This window comes from Garra rufa, chromosome 4 (genome assembly GCF_049309525.1).
Source record: "Garra rufa chromosome 4, GarRuf1.0, whole genome shotgun sequence".
In the NCBI taxonomy this organism is placed as follows: Eukaryota; Metazoa; Chordata; class Actinopteri; order Cypriniformes; family Cyprinidae; genus Garra; species Garra rufa.
In genome coordinates, this window is record NC_133364.1 from 4721111 (window position 1) to 4738234 (window position 17124).

General features: G+C 31.8%; 1 protein-coding gene across 1 annotated transcript in view; it reads left to right on the forward strand.

Moving 5' to 3' along the window:
- LOC141333549 (fibroblast growth factor receptor substrate 2-like) overlaps nucleotides 1-16488 on the forward strand; it is a 30191-nt gene extending 13703 nt beyond the window's left edge. Inside the window, exons 2-7 of the mRNA XM_073838585.1 lie at nucleotides 6485-6589; nucleotides 6805-6896; nucleotides 7974-8160; nucleotides 9856-9993; nucleotides 10069-10232; nucleotides 11645-16488. Coding sequence (XP_073694686.1) covers nucleotides 6831-6896; nucleotides 7974-8160; nucleotides 9856-9993; nucleotides 10069-10232; nucleotides 11645-12598 — 1509 coding nt within the window. The 5' untranslated portion in view covers nucleotides 6485-6589; nucleotides 6805-6830 and the 3' untranslated portion in view covers nucleotides 12599-16488. The remainder of the gene's footprint in view (nucleotides 1-6484; nucleotides 6590-6804; nucleotides 6897-7973; nucleotides 8161-9855; nucleotides 9994-10068; nucleotides 10233-11644) is intronic.
- The last annotated feature ends 636 nt before the right edge of the window (nucleotides 16489-17124 follow it).

Genomic DNA, 17124 nt, shown 5'->3' on the forward strand with positions numbered 1-17124 from the left:
AATAAAGACAAAATAGGATTTTTTATTGTAATACAATATTCTATAAAATATTTTATTTAGCAATACAACTGTAAAATTACAATACTAATATATTGTTACTAATATAATAATAGTAATAATGATAAGAATGTTTTTGTAATAATATAATAAAGATAAAAAAATTAAAACAATAAGAAATATTATTATTGTAAGTTAATGTTAAATACAAATACTAAGTATTTAATTAAATTATAATTTTATTTTACAGTATAACTAAAATTGCAATACTAATTTATATTCTTAATTATATACTAATAATAATTATTATTAATAAATAAAATATTAAATATTAATATGTTATTATTAAAATATGCAAAAAAGACAAAATAGGATTTTTTTATTGTAAAATGGTAAATATTTTTTTAGCAATACAATTGTAAAATTACAATACTAATAATATATTATTGTTAAAAATACAATATTAATTATTATTATTATTTTAATATTTAGTAATAATGTAATAAAGACATGAAAACATTAAAATAAAAGTACAAAATAATAATAATAATAATTATTGTATTATAAAGTTAAGTACAAAATATTGAATATTTAATCATTTCATTAAATATTTTTTACAATACAACTACAATTACAAAATGAATATATCATCATTATTAATATACTATACTCAAAAAAGAGTCCTTAAGTCCTTTTCTGTTGTTGACAACAGCCAGTTCAGCACTTCTTACCACAAGTTTGTGTCAAGCAGCATTTACTGTGAATTTAGCATTTACTGTAGCTGCTCACGTGTAAATAACAGCCTTTGCAATTTGATTACCGCTTTCACGCTGATCCATATCGCAATTTCAGTTTTATTTATATTATTCATCCAGTTAAAAACCACTCTGAATATCTTTGCAACCAGATAGCAACACCCTAGAAACCAGAACATGCGGTCTAGACACTAAAAGCCAGCCTTTTCTCTACATAACAGTTGTTTAGCATCAGTTTTATTTATTCAGCAGATATAAATAGATGTAGTAATGCTGGAATTTGTGATGCTGTAAATACTAAAGAAGCTACAGTGGAGTTACCTGTCAGATCTGTACGTATCAATTTACGCCACGGAGCGCGAATAACCAGCAAATTGGCAAGCCGCTAAACTAAAGCGCATGCGACGGCTGTTAATACGAGCTCTGAAGTGCTGGTTAAGAGCGTCTCCTGACTCATTCTTTCCAGCGCGCTGTTTATACTATTAGAATTCTTTACAAACACAGAATAACACTGGAGTGCTCCAGTGACCCCACGCCGTTCCCAGAATGCAAATGCAGTGAGTCACAGATTGGCCGGCGTATGACAAGCCTCAGCAGCGGCAGCGGTGCGGGAGGAGTGGGTGAGTCCCAGATCTACACAGACAGATAGAAAGGCATTTTTGCGGACGAAAAAATCTACCTCTGTTTCCACACCCTGTGCCCCGTGGAATGCGAACACTGTGCGGGGGAGAGACAGAGTGGCTTCAGTCATCGCACGCTTTGCAACACACACACATGAGTACTGGGTGTGTGTGTGTGTGTGTGTGTGTGTGTGTTTGAGGGTGATGAAGTCAGATGAGTGCAATCTCACCCGCAGCACTCCCCTCTGTGTTTTCAGTGAAAGTGTTTCACTTGTCGTCCATCTTGTTGACTATGTAGTATGTATGTCTCGTGACCCTCGCCCTTCACACTAAACGCTGACTAACAAATCAAATGCTCAAGTAATTAGGACAGCATGATTTAGGGGGGGGAATCATAATTAGATTGAAATGTAAATTTTATTTAAAATGAAAAATAATCTCCAGGTTTGCTGTGCTTGTTTGATCAGCTGCACAATTTGGTCTTGACCAAACATGACTATAAAACAATAATAATAATAATAATAATAATAATAATAATAATAATAATATTTAGCCAAAGATAAAGAGACAGAAAATATTTTTTGGTAATAATAACAGTAATATAATAATAATAATAATAATAATAATAATGTATTATTAAAATAGTTGTTATTATTATTAATATTATTACTACATAAAATATTAAAATAAATATTTATATTGTGATATATCACTGTAATATTAGTATGATTATAAAACAATAATAATAATAATAATATTTAACCAAAGAAAAAGAGACAGATTTTTTTTGTTAATAATAACAGTAATATAATAATAGTAAGGTATTATTATCATTTTTGTTATTACTATTATTACTACATAAAATATTAAAATAAATATTTATATTGTGATATATCACTGTAATATCAGTAGGGACTATAAAACAATAATTTTTAGACTAAGATGAAGAGAGAGAAAATAATAATATTATTGTTATTTTTGTTGTTGTTAATAATAATAATAATAATAATAAAGTACAATTATTGTTATTATTAGTACTACATAAAATATTTGTAAAATATATTTATTATGACATATCACGGTAATATGACTATAAAACAATAATATTTAGCCAAAGATGAAGAGAAAATATCATTTTTTATATAAATAAAAATTGAGTGCATAAGTTAAAAAAGATAATTATTGAATAATAATATTTATTTAAAAACAGATTATGTTTTGAAATTGAAGAATTGTTATCATTGATATGTATTACTAATATTGTTATCATTATCATTACCAATAAGCATATTTTAAACAATTAAATTAAATTTTGTTTACTGTAAAATACTTAAGAAAAATAGTAATAGTTATTATTTATTTTAAAGGAAAAAATATATATTTTAATAATAATATATACTACATTATATATATATATATATATATATATATATATACACACACACACACACACACACATTTATTTAAATCACAGCCTTTGCAATCATTTTGGTTTAATTTTGATTAATTGTGCAGCCCTACGAATAATTAAATCAGGCTTTTATAATTAAAGTATGACTTGATATAGATTAACAACTCAACAACCTTCCATTGCATAATCTGCATTGGCTGCATGCAGCAACAAACATATATTTGCATGCAACCTATTTGTTGAAACGGCTCACATGACCTTTGTGAGCTGAGATTGCTGCTGTAATATGACTCAGGCTGGTGGTTTAGCAGGGTTTTGCAGGCTCGTCATGACCGCCCCCGTTATGTGGGGTGATAATTGCCCAAACATGCAGTAGGAATGAGTGAATCTCTATGAGCTGCTGACTGATCGCTGCTAATCCGTCCCGTACGGACAGGCACACATGATGGTCTGCGCTCTGACCACATGCATTTGAGCTGAATTACACACTGCTTTGCCATTTACAGTAATTAAAAGGTTAACGATGAACATTCTGCCATCATTAACTCAAACTCAATCAATCTAAAACCTGAATCTTCACCCAGGAATTGCTAGAGAATTTCCCAGTTGGCAAAACACACTGAATTAGTGGTATTTCTTTTGTATTTTCTTCAATAAAAATATTAAAATTAGAAATATTTCTATTGTGATATTTAACTGTTCAACAATTGTTTTAAATATTGAATAAATAAAAATAATAAATATTACATTAAGTATTAAAAATATTACAATATTAATACAAAAAATAAAATATTAATATTTTTAGTCTTAATTTCTTGTTGTTATTATTAAAAAAAAATATTTAACTAAAAATGAAGAGAGAAAATATACTTTTTTAGTCATTTATTCATTCATTAATAATAATAATAATAATAATAATGTATTAGTACTATTATTGTTTTTATTACTACATAAAAATATTTAAAAAAATAAATATTTCTATTGTGATATATTACTGTAATATATATATCACTATAAAACAATAATACTACTATTTAGCCAAAGAGGAAGAGAAAATATTATTATTAACAGTGGTAATGGTAATAATAAATACAATATTAATATTTTTAAGTTTTTAATTTCTTCATTTTCAAACATCATCAGTGGCAATTTTTATTTTTTATTATTTATTTATTTATTTATTTATTTAATTTATTTATTTATTTATTTTTATTGTCAGTGTATCCTAAACTCACTTGTATTATTTATTATACCTATTATTTTATATAATTTATTTATTTTTAAAATTCATACATTTACATGTATTCATTTTTTTAAATATATAGTATTCATATTTAATAATTGTGTATAAAATAAACATCTTTAATGTGTGTGTGTGTGTGTGTGTGTGTGTGTGTGTGTGTATATATATATACACATATATATATAAATATATATATATAATTTTTTTTTTTTTTTTTTAAAGACATATTTTATTAAACTAAGTATTAAATATTAATATTTAAAAATTCTATAATATAAAATAATTGTATTTTGGATATATATACACACAGTAGTCACCATTTCAAATGGATAAAAATAATCAAAGTTGTCCTGAGACAAGAATGGGTATTGTTGACTACTATATGTATATGTATTTGTGTGTGTGTGTGTGTGTATATACACACAATATATAATTTTTACATTATATACAGTACAATACAGTACAATGTTTAATAGATTGTACCATACAAAATAAATGAGAACGCCTGTTAAACTCTAAAAAAACAACAAAACACCAACATAAAAGTAGTTTATAGAACTTGTGTGCTTTGTTTTGACTGAAATTGAAGTTCACTTCAAATCTTATTGTCAGTTTTACGGCTGACGGCTGAATGTTGTTCTGGTTGATGGATGTTAAACTGATGGAATGTGAGCAGGACGTGGGCTGTGGTCACATGACCTCCACATACCTGCACAGGTGGGACACATTTCCTGTGAAATTCCCTCCACGCTGCGCCCTACATCCTTCACTCATTAAATATAGACGGCTAACAGACTGTTCATTTTGCTTGTAACTCGAGTGTATTTTTTAGTGTAGTAAATCAATTTTACTGCTAATGTCTGATATCTGAGCGAACGAGCGAGCCGTTTGTTTCCTGCAGGAAGATGAACTGTAAACTAGAGCAGCTTTACTGGAGCTCATGAATTATTCAGGTTTCATCCTCATGAGTGGCCATAATCAAGTGAGCTGCAGGTCATGCTGCAGATTCATACTTAACATCATCTGTTGCCTTTTTAGTTGCTATTTCAAATAAAGGCTGAACATTAACTTTGATGTGAATGCTTGTAGTTTTGGTACATCAAGGCATTTAGTCCAGTTTTTCAATGCAAGAATACATAAGTAAAAGCCTCACAAGAAACACATATGATCAAACCTTTGAGTCTAGTTATTGATTACAGGAGGTGAAATCAGATGCAAGTAAGCAGAAAAATCAAGTGCAAAACACAAAAAGCATTCTTTTGTTTTGGTGAAAATGGTCAAAAAAACAAAGTCACTATGGGATGTTCTCAGCTTTTTTTTTCTGGTAAAATCATGTAAATGTGTGCGTGAATTATGAACGTGTGCAGGGCGGCTGTGGGACTCCAGTCACAATCTGCTCTTTGCTTTTGCTTGTTTGAAATGATCTACACTGGGAAAAAAATTGAATTTACTTTGAAAAAAAATAGTCAGGAATTGCTAATAATTTTACAAATAATTGCAAAGAAACCACAAACAACACACTGAATTAAACAACATTTTGAAGCAGAAAGACTGATGATCTGAAAGATCTTGTTAATTTTTGTTTTTTAATTCCTAAATGTATTACCTAATGGTGTGTATCTTTGACCTATTTTAAAATATTATAAAATATAATATAATAATATAATATAATATAACAACACATTAAATTAAACAACATTTTGAAGCAGAAAGACTGGAATAGCATTTTCTTGTAAAATAATTTTTACAGTCTTTTATCTTTTTTATTATTATTATATAAATTTTTACATTTTTGTTTTTTTAATCCTAAATTTAATACCTAATGGTGTGCATCTTTGACCTATTTTATATAATTATAATATAAAATAAAATAGTTATATTTTATATTATTTATTTATATTTTATATTATTTTAAATTCATATAAATAATTAGATGTGTCAAATATATAGTAATAATAAATATTTAATATTTTATTTTATATATTTGATTGTGTTTTGGAGTGTGTATAACATAATATAACAACACACTGAATTAAACAACATTTTGAAGCAGAAAGACTGAAATAGCATTTTCTTGTAAAATAATTTTTACAGTCTTTTATCTTTTTTTATTCATTTATTTATTTATTTTATGTTTTGTTTTTTTTAATCCTAAATTTAATACCTAATGGTGTGCATCTTTGACCTATTTTTATATAATTATAATATCAAAAAATAAAATAATTATATTTTATATTATTTATTTATATTTTATATTATTTTAAATTCATATAAATAATTAGATGTGTCAAATATATAGTAATAATAAATATTTAATATTTTATTTTATATATTTGATTGTGTTTTGGAGTGTGTATAGTGTAATAAAAAATAATACAATATGTAACATGCATAATAACTCCAAATCATTTATCAGAATGGGTCTCTAATGTAGTTTTGTGTGTGTTTTTGTCCACAGGAAGTGGATCTGTGTCCCTCACACACACACATGTGCTGGAGGTGTGATGTTGAGCTGTGACAGCGGTGTGTGGAGACGATCGCAATCATTGATGGCTGGATGTAGGTGAGCACTGCAGCGCTCTCTGCTGGACCATCACAGCAAACACACGCTACACAAATGGGACACGTATACATTGACAACGTACCACTGTGATTTCTTTTGTATTATTATCCCACAAAACTCGAGTTTCTATAGCAAGCACAGGACTGTGATGAATGCTACTATCATCTCAGCTACTTCTCTGTCATATTGTCATTGCCCTCATATGTTTTGCTCAGGGGTCCGATGGTGTGTTAAAGGCGCCATGGGGAGCTGCTGTAGCTGTCCCGATAAAGAGATCATCCCTGACAACCATCACAACAAATTCAAAGTGAGTATCTCTTGATCTAAAGGTGTTTGTCTGTCAGACAGACTGCACTGAAGAGCCATTTAACAGAGTTCATGTGTTACAGAGACTGAAGTTCTCTTATCTCTGGTGTAAAAATTATTAAGGGCTCTAATAAGTGCTTACTGTGCACTGCAGGCAAAAGTTTGGACAGTTTAGACTAGTATGAAATTAAAATGATATATTATATTAGTATATTAAAATTATATATTAAATTAATATATTTTATATAATTATATTATTTAATGTTAATAAATAGTTAATCATATAATTAATATTAGTGTATTTATTTAAAATATATCATATATATAAATTATGATATTTATATATATATATATATATATATATATTTTTTTTTTTGTATATTTTATATATATTTTTTTAAATTTAAATAGAATTAATAAACATTTCAGTAAAAGCTAGATTATATTAGTAAATTGTATTAGTTCATATTAAATGATTTAACATTTATTATATTAATATAAATTATTTATATAATTATTTATCATTCAGTAAAAAAATTAAAATAAAAAAATGTAAATAGAATATTAAAAACATTTAAGCAGAAGCTATATTATATACATAGATTTTATTTCATATAAATCCAAACTTATCTTCTCTTCAAAATATGTGTATATATATATATATATATATATATATATATATATATATATATATATATATATAGAATTTAATAAACATTTCAGTAGAAGCTAGACTAAAGGATTTAACATTTATAATTATAAAATATTTATTAAGAATATATATTTATATATAATTATATTAATACATTATCTATCTATATATATATATATATATATATATATATATATATATATATATATATATGCATATGTATATATATATATTTTTTTTCCTACATATGTACATTAAATAATATCATTTTTTTGTCTTGTAAACAAATTTCAGGCATTTAAGTAGCTTGAGCTTTTAGATCATAAGAACAAAAATTTTGTCCAAAGTTTTGACTGCTCGTGCTTGTGCATAAAAAAATTCAAGGTATATATTTTAAGTTGTGTTCAAACAAACGTGTGTGTGTAGGTGATAAATGTGGACGATGACGGTAATGAGCTGGGCTCGGGTGTGATGGAGTTAACGGAGGAAGAGCTCATTCTGCACACGCGCAAACGAGAAGCCGTTAAGTGGCCGTACCTCTGCCTGCGACGCTATGGCTACGACTCCAACCTCTTCTCCTTCGAGAGCGGCCGGCGCTGCCAAACCGGTCAAGGTGAGGCTCTCTCCTTTAACTCTCAGTCTAACTCTCTAGCACAGGGGTTCCCAACCTTTTTTACTCCGGGGCCCCCCTCCTTCTCCGGCCAATTTTGCAAGGCCCCCCATGCCTGACATGTCCTCTTATACTGTACTTCCACAGTAAAGAAAAAAGAATTTATTTTTAAAACTTTTTTATTAACCAAAACATTTGTTTTGCCTTAATTATTCCTCCACTGCGTGTTATAAAAAAACTCAAAATTCAAACAAACTTTAAATTAAAACTTCAAATATACCTTATAATCTTTAAAGAAAACCTCTGCTCAATTCTAACTTTTAAAATTATTTTACTTCAGACATTCTTTACAACTTAAGAGTACTTTTTCTTAAATAAGTGAACCTGCCGTACAACAGGGAGATACCAAAAGACAACTAAACATATCCCTTTGAACTTGACTGAATGAGTAGCTACTGTTTGTATCCATTAAAAAAATTAATACACGAATTCAAACTACAGCAAATACATTCTAAATCTGTTGAAACACATCGATCTGTCAGTGCGCGCATGATGCTCGTAAACACCGAGCCTTACTCCTCTTCTATGGGTGAGCATCTATTATAAAACACTCACATTAATTTGGACAACTAGGCAAAGGTTTGTAATTTCACGCAAAAATACGATAGGGATCAGAGCCCCCAGAGCGCGCATAGTTTGTGAATCCATAGCAGACTTATGCGTGTCTCATGTACGACTCTGACTTACACGAGACATTAGGCACGCGCAAGTTCGTTATTATGACACTAATCGTTTTTACCTTTTACCTTTACGACGGTTTGCTTCATGCATGCAGCCGAGAGATGTAAAAGTAGTTTGTGTACAGCATTTGGAAGTTTTGAGCCGCCATTCAGTCTGTATTTAACAGTGCTATGAGTTATGCTGTGCCGAGTCTGAAGCAATCAATCACAGAACACGAGAGAGGCTGTGCTTTTATTATTCTCATTTAGCGCATTAATAATGAAATGAAACAATTCTAGGATAATATTTAAATTAATTTTAAGATATCTCGCGGCTCCCCTGGAGGATCACTGAGGCCCCCTAGTGGGTCGCGACCATAGACTGTAAAAAAGATGGACAACGCGTTTCCGCTTCTTTCCACTATAGAAAAGTGAAGCCAAAACAGCTCAATATGGCCGCTACCATCTTGGGGAAAGTTACGTCATTTGGAGCCAGAGCATGCGCAGTAGAGGTTCGTTTGGAGCCAGAGCATGCGCAGTAGTGTCGTGAGGCGGAGCCGCGGTGTCAAAGTCCCGCCCAAACTCCCGCAGACCCAATCGCACGATCACAATCATGACAACACACCCCGTTTTTATAGCATCAAATAACTACTTAAATGCAAACTTATTAGAAAAACGAACACCTGAGCATGAATCAGCATTATAAGAACTACCTCACACGATGGAAATCACCTTTGGAAAAAAATTATTTGCCGTGTAATTTGATTATTTAGTTTGGCTCACGTCCCATTAGATTACATGGAGAGGGCGGGGTTTATGACCTATACTGCAGCCAGCCACCGGGGGGCGATCGAAAACTTTTGGCTTCACTTTTCAGGACACCTACGGCACGCTTGGTCGCGACCCCCCGGTTGGGAACCGCTGCTCTAGCACATATCGTGGTGTCATTCACATTCATATTTCACTCTTCTCCTCTCAGGGATATTTGCGTTCAAGTGTGCACGGGCCGAGGAGATCTTTAACATGCTGCAGGACATCATGCACAACAACAGCATCAGTGTGGTGGAGGAGCCCGTGCTGGAGCCTGAGCTTCCAGTGACGCCTCACACTCCCACCAGTAAGAACACACACACTTCAGTCCTCACGCTCAGACTGGAGTCTCTCATTAACCCCTCATCCGCTGTCTCTGCAGCTCCCGGTTACTCCGTCCCAACGGTAGCCAATGGGATCGGCCGGTACCCGTCATTCGGCGACGCCTCCTCGCGGCCGTCCAGCCGCCACCCGTCAGTGGGCAGCACTAGGTTACCGTCAGTAGGGGAGGAGTCCACACACCCACTGCTGCTCAATGATGAAACGGTACGCAACACTAGACTGTAAGGCTGATGATACACGGGGCAACTTTTTGACCAATTTAATTGGGCAACTTTTTTTGAGCAATGTAGCTTGGGCACTTTCGAGTTGAGAATGGGTAACAAATTTCTCTTTGGATAATTTAGATCAGTCGTGATAGCTCACCTAGCGGCCCATTGACGGCAACATTTGCCAAAGTTGCAGTTCATTAGTTCATATGGACTAACACTTCTGCAGTAAACGCCAGACAGAATGAAAAGTTGTATTTGCTAATATTAATACTCACGTCAGCAATGAACGACTATTTTTTTAAGTAACTTTAGTGCATATATTTGTAAAAAAATTTAATTAAAATAAATTAAAAAGTTAAATATTTATATTTACTGTAAAATGATTTCTATAAATATTATATTTGTATATTTTATAAATGTTACATATTTATAAACTTTTAAAAAAAATTATATAATTATTGTTTTATTATATTTTATAAATTGATACATATTAACAAATGTAAAGCTATAAAACATCAACAATATAATATAATTGCTCATATATATATATATATATTTAATTTAAAACACATTTAAGACATTTATACATATATTATTACATATATTTATATTATTAAATGTATATATTTATATACATTTATACATATTAATAATTATATTTATTTTATAATCACTTATATAAGTATTACATGTTTTATTTTATAAATGTATACATATATATGAGCAAATGTAAAGATATTTATTATTTATATTTTATAGATATATATATTTAGATACTATTACATATTTATTTAAAATTATTTAGATAAGTATTGTTTTATATTGTAGAAATGTATACACACATTCATATATTTACACACATATTTAAATATATATGTAATATATATATGTATTTTTTATTAATATTTAAAAATGATTTATCTAAGTATGTTTAATATTTGTATATGAAAAAATATATAAATATATAAAATGTAAAGTAATATTAGAGAAATAAAGATATAAGATATTAAAAATATATGATTGCTCGTTTTATATTATATATAATATTAAATAAATTAATAATATTTATCACACACACACACATATATAATAATAATTATTATTATTATTATATATATAATTTTATTTATATTTAACAAACATAAAGATATAAAATGTTAACAATACAATATTGTACTTGTTATATTTAAATAAATGAAATAACCGAACCTAAACATAGAAGCCTGATAACAATGCTGATTAAAAAGGAAAAATCTCAGAAAAGTCATACATAATCTTAGTCTTTATAAATATTTAGTTTTATATTTTATTGTGTCCTTCTCGCATTTTGGTGAAAAATGTCATCATATTTTCATAAGAAACTATGTAACTCCAGTTCATCTTTTCTGATGACCGCTGTGTGTGCAGGTGCACACTTATGTCAACACGACGGGTCTACAAGAGGAGCGGCGCTCTCGCGGCGGTAGCCACGCCCCTTTAGAACTCCGGACGTCCAATCCAGAGAGCGCAGCCCCCGCGTCGCCCAATGAGCTGGAGCCACACGTGGTTTTGGAGCCGGAGGGTGCGATGTTTGTTTTAGGCCCTACGCCTGTCCAGAGACAGATGCTGCTCAAGGAGAGACATCAAGAGCCGGGCGAGCAGGACCCGGGAGCGGCGGGCTCCAGTACTGACGCAGCTTCTCCCGCAAAGACCGTAAACGGCGGCACGGGCCCCGCCACGGACTGCGACACCGGCTACGACAGCGACGAGCGCAAGGAGACGCCGCACGAGACTCATAACGGCGTACCGCCGGTCACCGGATCTGGAGCGAGACGCATCAGACCTCCCGTTCCGCTCCCTGACGGCCACAACGCTAACAACTCGGCCCAGCGGCGGACCGCGCTGCTCAACTACGAGAACCTGCCGGCGCTGCCGCCCGTTTGGGAGACCCGCAAACCCAACAACGAGGCGGAGGACGAGGAGGAACTCAAATCGCCGTCTTTGAACGGCTTTCACTCCCTCGATCACAACTACGTGAACACGGAGAACGTCACGGTGCCGCTCAGCGCGCACAAACTCCACAGCTCCAGCACTCAACCCACCGTTTTCAACTTTGACCTCCGCAGGCTGGGCGTGGGCGACCCGCTCCGCCAGCTCAACTACATCGAGGTGGAGATGGACAAAGTGTCGGACTCCAGCGGGCCGCACACACCGAAAACGCCCACCACGCCCCTGCCGCCCACACCCACGCGCCGGACAGAGCTGTACGCCGTCATCGACATCGAGCGCACGGCCGCCATGTCCAGCCTGCAGAAAGCACAGCCACGGGACGACGGCACATCCAGGAAAACACGACACAACAGCACCGACCTGCCCATGTGACCCGACCAGCCAGAATGCTCCAGTTTATCTCACAACAAACACATATAGGTCATATTTCACCACAGAGTATAAAGAACTAAATAATTCTAGGTCAAATTAAGCCATTTTTATACATGCAAACTTTATTTAACCCCTTAACTGTCATCGTCCCCTCTGTGGGACGCCCAAGTTTACTTCACCATTTTACAAATAAATCCTAATCTAATCATGACAAACTATATATCGTTGGAAAGGCTCCTAAATAGATATTTGACATTTTTTTGTGTTATTTAGGAAAAATAATAGATTAATTTATGACAAGAGTGCACCTCAAATATACTTCGTAACAGGAGTTCTGAACAAACAGACCTTTTTCCCTATTACACTTCAGAAATCATAAGAAATTATGTATCAGTTGAAAACTTAAAATCTCTATATTCATCTTTTGAAAGCAATTTTAAAATCAGACATTGCATTAACATGGAAAATGTACATCAAAATCACGAATTATAAAAATTTAAGTTTGAATTATTCACTTTCACATCTCTGTTAAAAAATGGGAGTGACTGTTAAGGGTAATTTACCAAACATACAGTAAAAACTGTGAAAATATTATTACAATTTAAAATAAGCATGTTCTATTGTAATATATTGCTGTGATCAAAGCTGAATTTTTAAAGCTGAATGAAATTTCAATCAATTAAATGCATCACTGCTAAATCAAAGTATTAATTTTTTATTAGTTTTTTTAAAGAAATTTTACTTAGGCACACTACCAGTCAAATGTCTTTGGTAAGATTTTTAATGTTTTTTTAAAGTCTCTTCTGCTCACCAAGCCTGCATTTATTTGATCCAAAGTACAGCAAAAACTGTAAAAAAATTGACATATTTTTACTATTTACAATAACTTTTTTATTTGAATATATTTTAAAATGTTATTTATTCTTGTGATTATAAAGCAGATTTTTTAGTGTCATTGCTTCAGTTACAAGATCCTTTAGAAATCATTTTAATATTCTGATTTGTTGCTGCTTAAAAAAAATTATTATTATTATGTTAAAAACGGCTGAGTAGAACTTTTGAGGTTTCTTTGATGAATAGAAAGTTCAGAACAGCAGTATTATTCTGAAATAGAAATCTTTTGTAACATTATAAATGTCAGCAATTTGTCAATTTAAAGCATTCTTGCTAAATAAAAATATTAATTTCTATAATTTACCTAATATTATAAATGTTTCTTGAACAGCAAATCAGAATATTAGAATGATTTCTGAAGATCAAGTGACACTGAAGACGAGTAATGATGCTAAAATTCAGCTTTGCATCACAGCAATAAATTACATTTTAAAATATATTCAAATGGAAAGTAGCTATTTTAAATAGTAAAAATATTTCAAAATGTTATTGTTTTCGCTGTACTTTAGATCAAATAAATGCAGGCTTGGTGAGCAGAGATTTCTTTAAAAAAAACATTAAAAATCTTAGTGTTCAAAATCTTTTGACTGGTAATGTATGTCAGTTTCCACAAAAAAATATTCAGCAGCACACCTATTTTCAACATCAATAATAATCAGAAATGTTTCTTAAGCAGCAAACCAGAATATTAAAATGATTTCTGAAGGATCAAGTGACACTGAAGACTGCAGTAATGATGCTAAAAATTCAGATTTGATCACAAAAATCACTTTTACAATCTATTCACATAGAAAACAGATATTTTAAATTGCAATAATATTTCAAAATTCTTACTGTATTTTTGACCAAATAAATGCAGCATTGTTGAGCAGGAAAGACTCCTTTAAAAAAAAAGTATTTCAACATTTCCAAAGCTTCTTTTGTGAATTTGGGGTGAAATATGACCTACCAATGACAGGTTTTGTGAGATGTACTCGTGTATATAGTTCAAGTATATGTACTATATTATTTTGTACTTTACAAGTGCACTGATCTGCATTCATGCGGCCAACACACACCATCCGTGGCGTCAAAACGCAGGTCCGAAACGTTCCAGTCAAACAGGTACAGATGAGGAAACACTACGACGGTTTAGCAGACCTCATTCACCAATGCTGTGATGTTTTACTCTCTGTTTCACACGATCGAAGTGTTCGAGATACGTCTTTCTTGTGGTTACTGCGTCCATGTTAAGTCACTCATTTTGCACTTGAGAGCAATAAAAGATGCTCACTACGGTATTCTAGAATCACATGGTACACTGCCGTCACTTTAAACGCTGGCTCTCGCTCCTCAGCCCTTCTGCTCTGCTAGCGTGATCCCAGAGGACGTGTTTTTAGCCGCACGCTTGCGTCTGTCGACCAAACACACGCTTCGCCGCCCGCCGAAGTCAACTCCAGTGAGTCTCAGAGCAGCTCTTTTCTTCCTCACGCCTCTCAGTTGCTAAGAAACCCTGGTATTTGATGAGCATTTGGTGCTACAGGTGCTTTAAAAATGTTTTCAGGTGTAGAAACTGTAGTTAATAATATTAATGATGCACTGTGTATCTGACTATATCAATGGAGAATATTACAAAAATCTGGGTGTATTTTTCCCCCAACTCAAACATGTTTCTTAAAATAAAATACATAAATAAAATGTTAAAAATATTCCTATAACAGGTTACAAATATACTAAACTATTGTCTTATTACACATGAAAAGCATGATCATTTTTAAATTTGAGGTTCCTTGTCATTTTTTTAAACAAAACAAAACAAAAAAAGCTTATATATAAAATCTTATTTTTATTAGACAAAAAAAAAAAAAAAAAAACTGGTGTAGAAACTACACCCATAAAAGCATTAAACAAAAAAATCTCCAAATTTACTCCAAATTTGGAGTAGAAACAACAAAATAGTTTTCCCTCAGAAATTGCTCAGAAATTTCAGTTAATTACAAAGAAATGGCATTTAACTCATTGAATTAAACATTCAATTTTAGTTGAAGGCCTAAAATAGTATATTTTTGTTAAACATACTCCAATATTCTTTCTTCAACTTTGAAAAATATATTTTTTTTACAGTGTATATTCATAATATTGGCCATAATAAACACATCTATCAGAGAAATTAAATCAGTGCATCCCTGTCAAACACTAATGCATTGCTAACACTAGATCTGTGTGAGACGTTCATCACTATTGACATGTTTTCTTGAGTATTTCACAAACACATCAGTGTTGTAATGGTCAACTATAAAAACATCTTGTGAGCTTCAGGTCGTCACATAAATCACGTGCTTTCAGAAGGAGCTGGAGGATGTTTGCGGCGCTGCAAACGTGTGTCTTAGCGGCAAATGCACGCGCTCGAATGTTCGTAAGGGTTTCCAAACAAAAGACAAATCTGTTTACGGCGTGTGGAGCAGACGGACTGTTCTAGAAGTCCGGTTTATGTAAAGTTTCTATTGTAAAGTTTATGGTATGCTCGAGTTGCATTATTATCATGTTATTTTCTACCTTTTTGAGAGAGTGTGCAAATATAGGAACGTTCACGTGTACAAAACAACACTCAGTAGGTTTAGAAACAAATGAGTGCTAATGAAATAAGTGTACAAATCAAGATCATTTGCCAAATCTGAGGAACTGAACGAATGTCGGGATCTTTCAGGTGTGTGTGTGTGTGTGTGTGTGTGTGTGTGTGTATGTGTGTGTGTGTGTGTGTGAGAGAGAGACTGAGGTTACATTCCTATGCGAGTATTTCACAATTACGGATGTTGTACTGAAACTAGTTTTGATATTTGCATTTGATATATTGGGTATTGATATCAGTTTAGTAAAATGTTTGTATTTTAAAAAAAAAAGACAGAGTATTGTGTATTTTGTGAAATGTACACCATTACATCCCCTGCCATCAGTGCCAACTCTATTTTTGTAGCATGGCAAAAAATCATTAAAAAATAAAATGAAACTTCTGTCTGTTTAGTTTTAGTTTCTGTTTTCTATTTTCCTTTCAATTTGAGTTCTAAGTATATCTATCGTTTTCATTTTTATTTCAGTTTTAGTTATATTAGTACATCAAGTTAAACTTAGAAAATTAGAAATATGTTGCAGCTAGCTGAAATTATTATTTTTTTTAAATTTTATATGATTTTAGTTTTAGTTTAGTTAACTATAATAGCCCTGTTCACAACTTTTCTTCTAAAAAAACACTTAAATATTAAATCTCATCATCACTGTTATGGGTGTACTACTGAAATTCAACTATGAACAACTTTTTTGCTTTTTTTTGCAGTAGAATTGTATGTTATTCTACGATATTTATGAAAAACAATATGAATTTGGCGTTTCTCTTCTGGGGTTAAGGTTATTTTGTGACATTTCGTTACAGATGCATAGAAATTACAAACTAATTCAATCCCATGTTTTTTGCTTCTGTGGTGTGACAAAATGATTTTTCAAAAAAATAAATAATGCACGTCATCTACCCAATTAGACACTGTCCAAGAAACATGTTTTAAATAGCAAACTGTACAGCAGCCTAATAAATGACATATTGGAGCAAAATGTTCTCATGTAAACTGAGCTGAAATGACAAAATCAGCAACCAAAGCCAA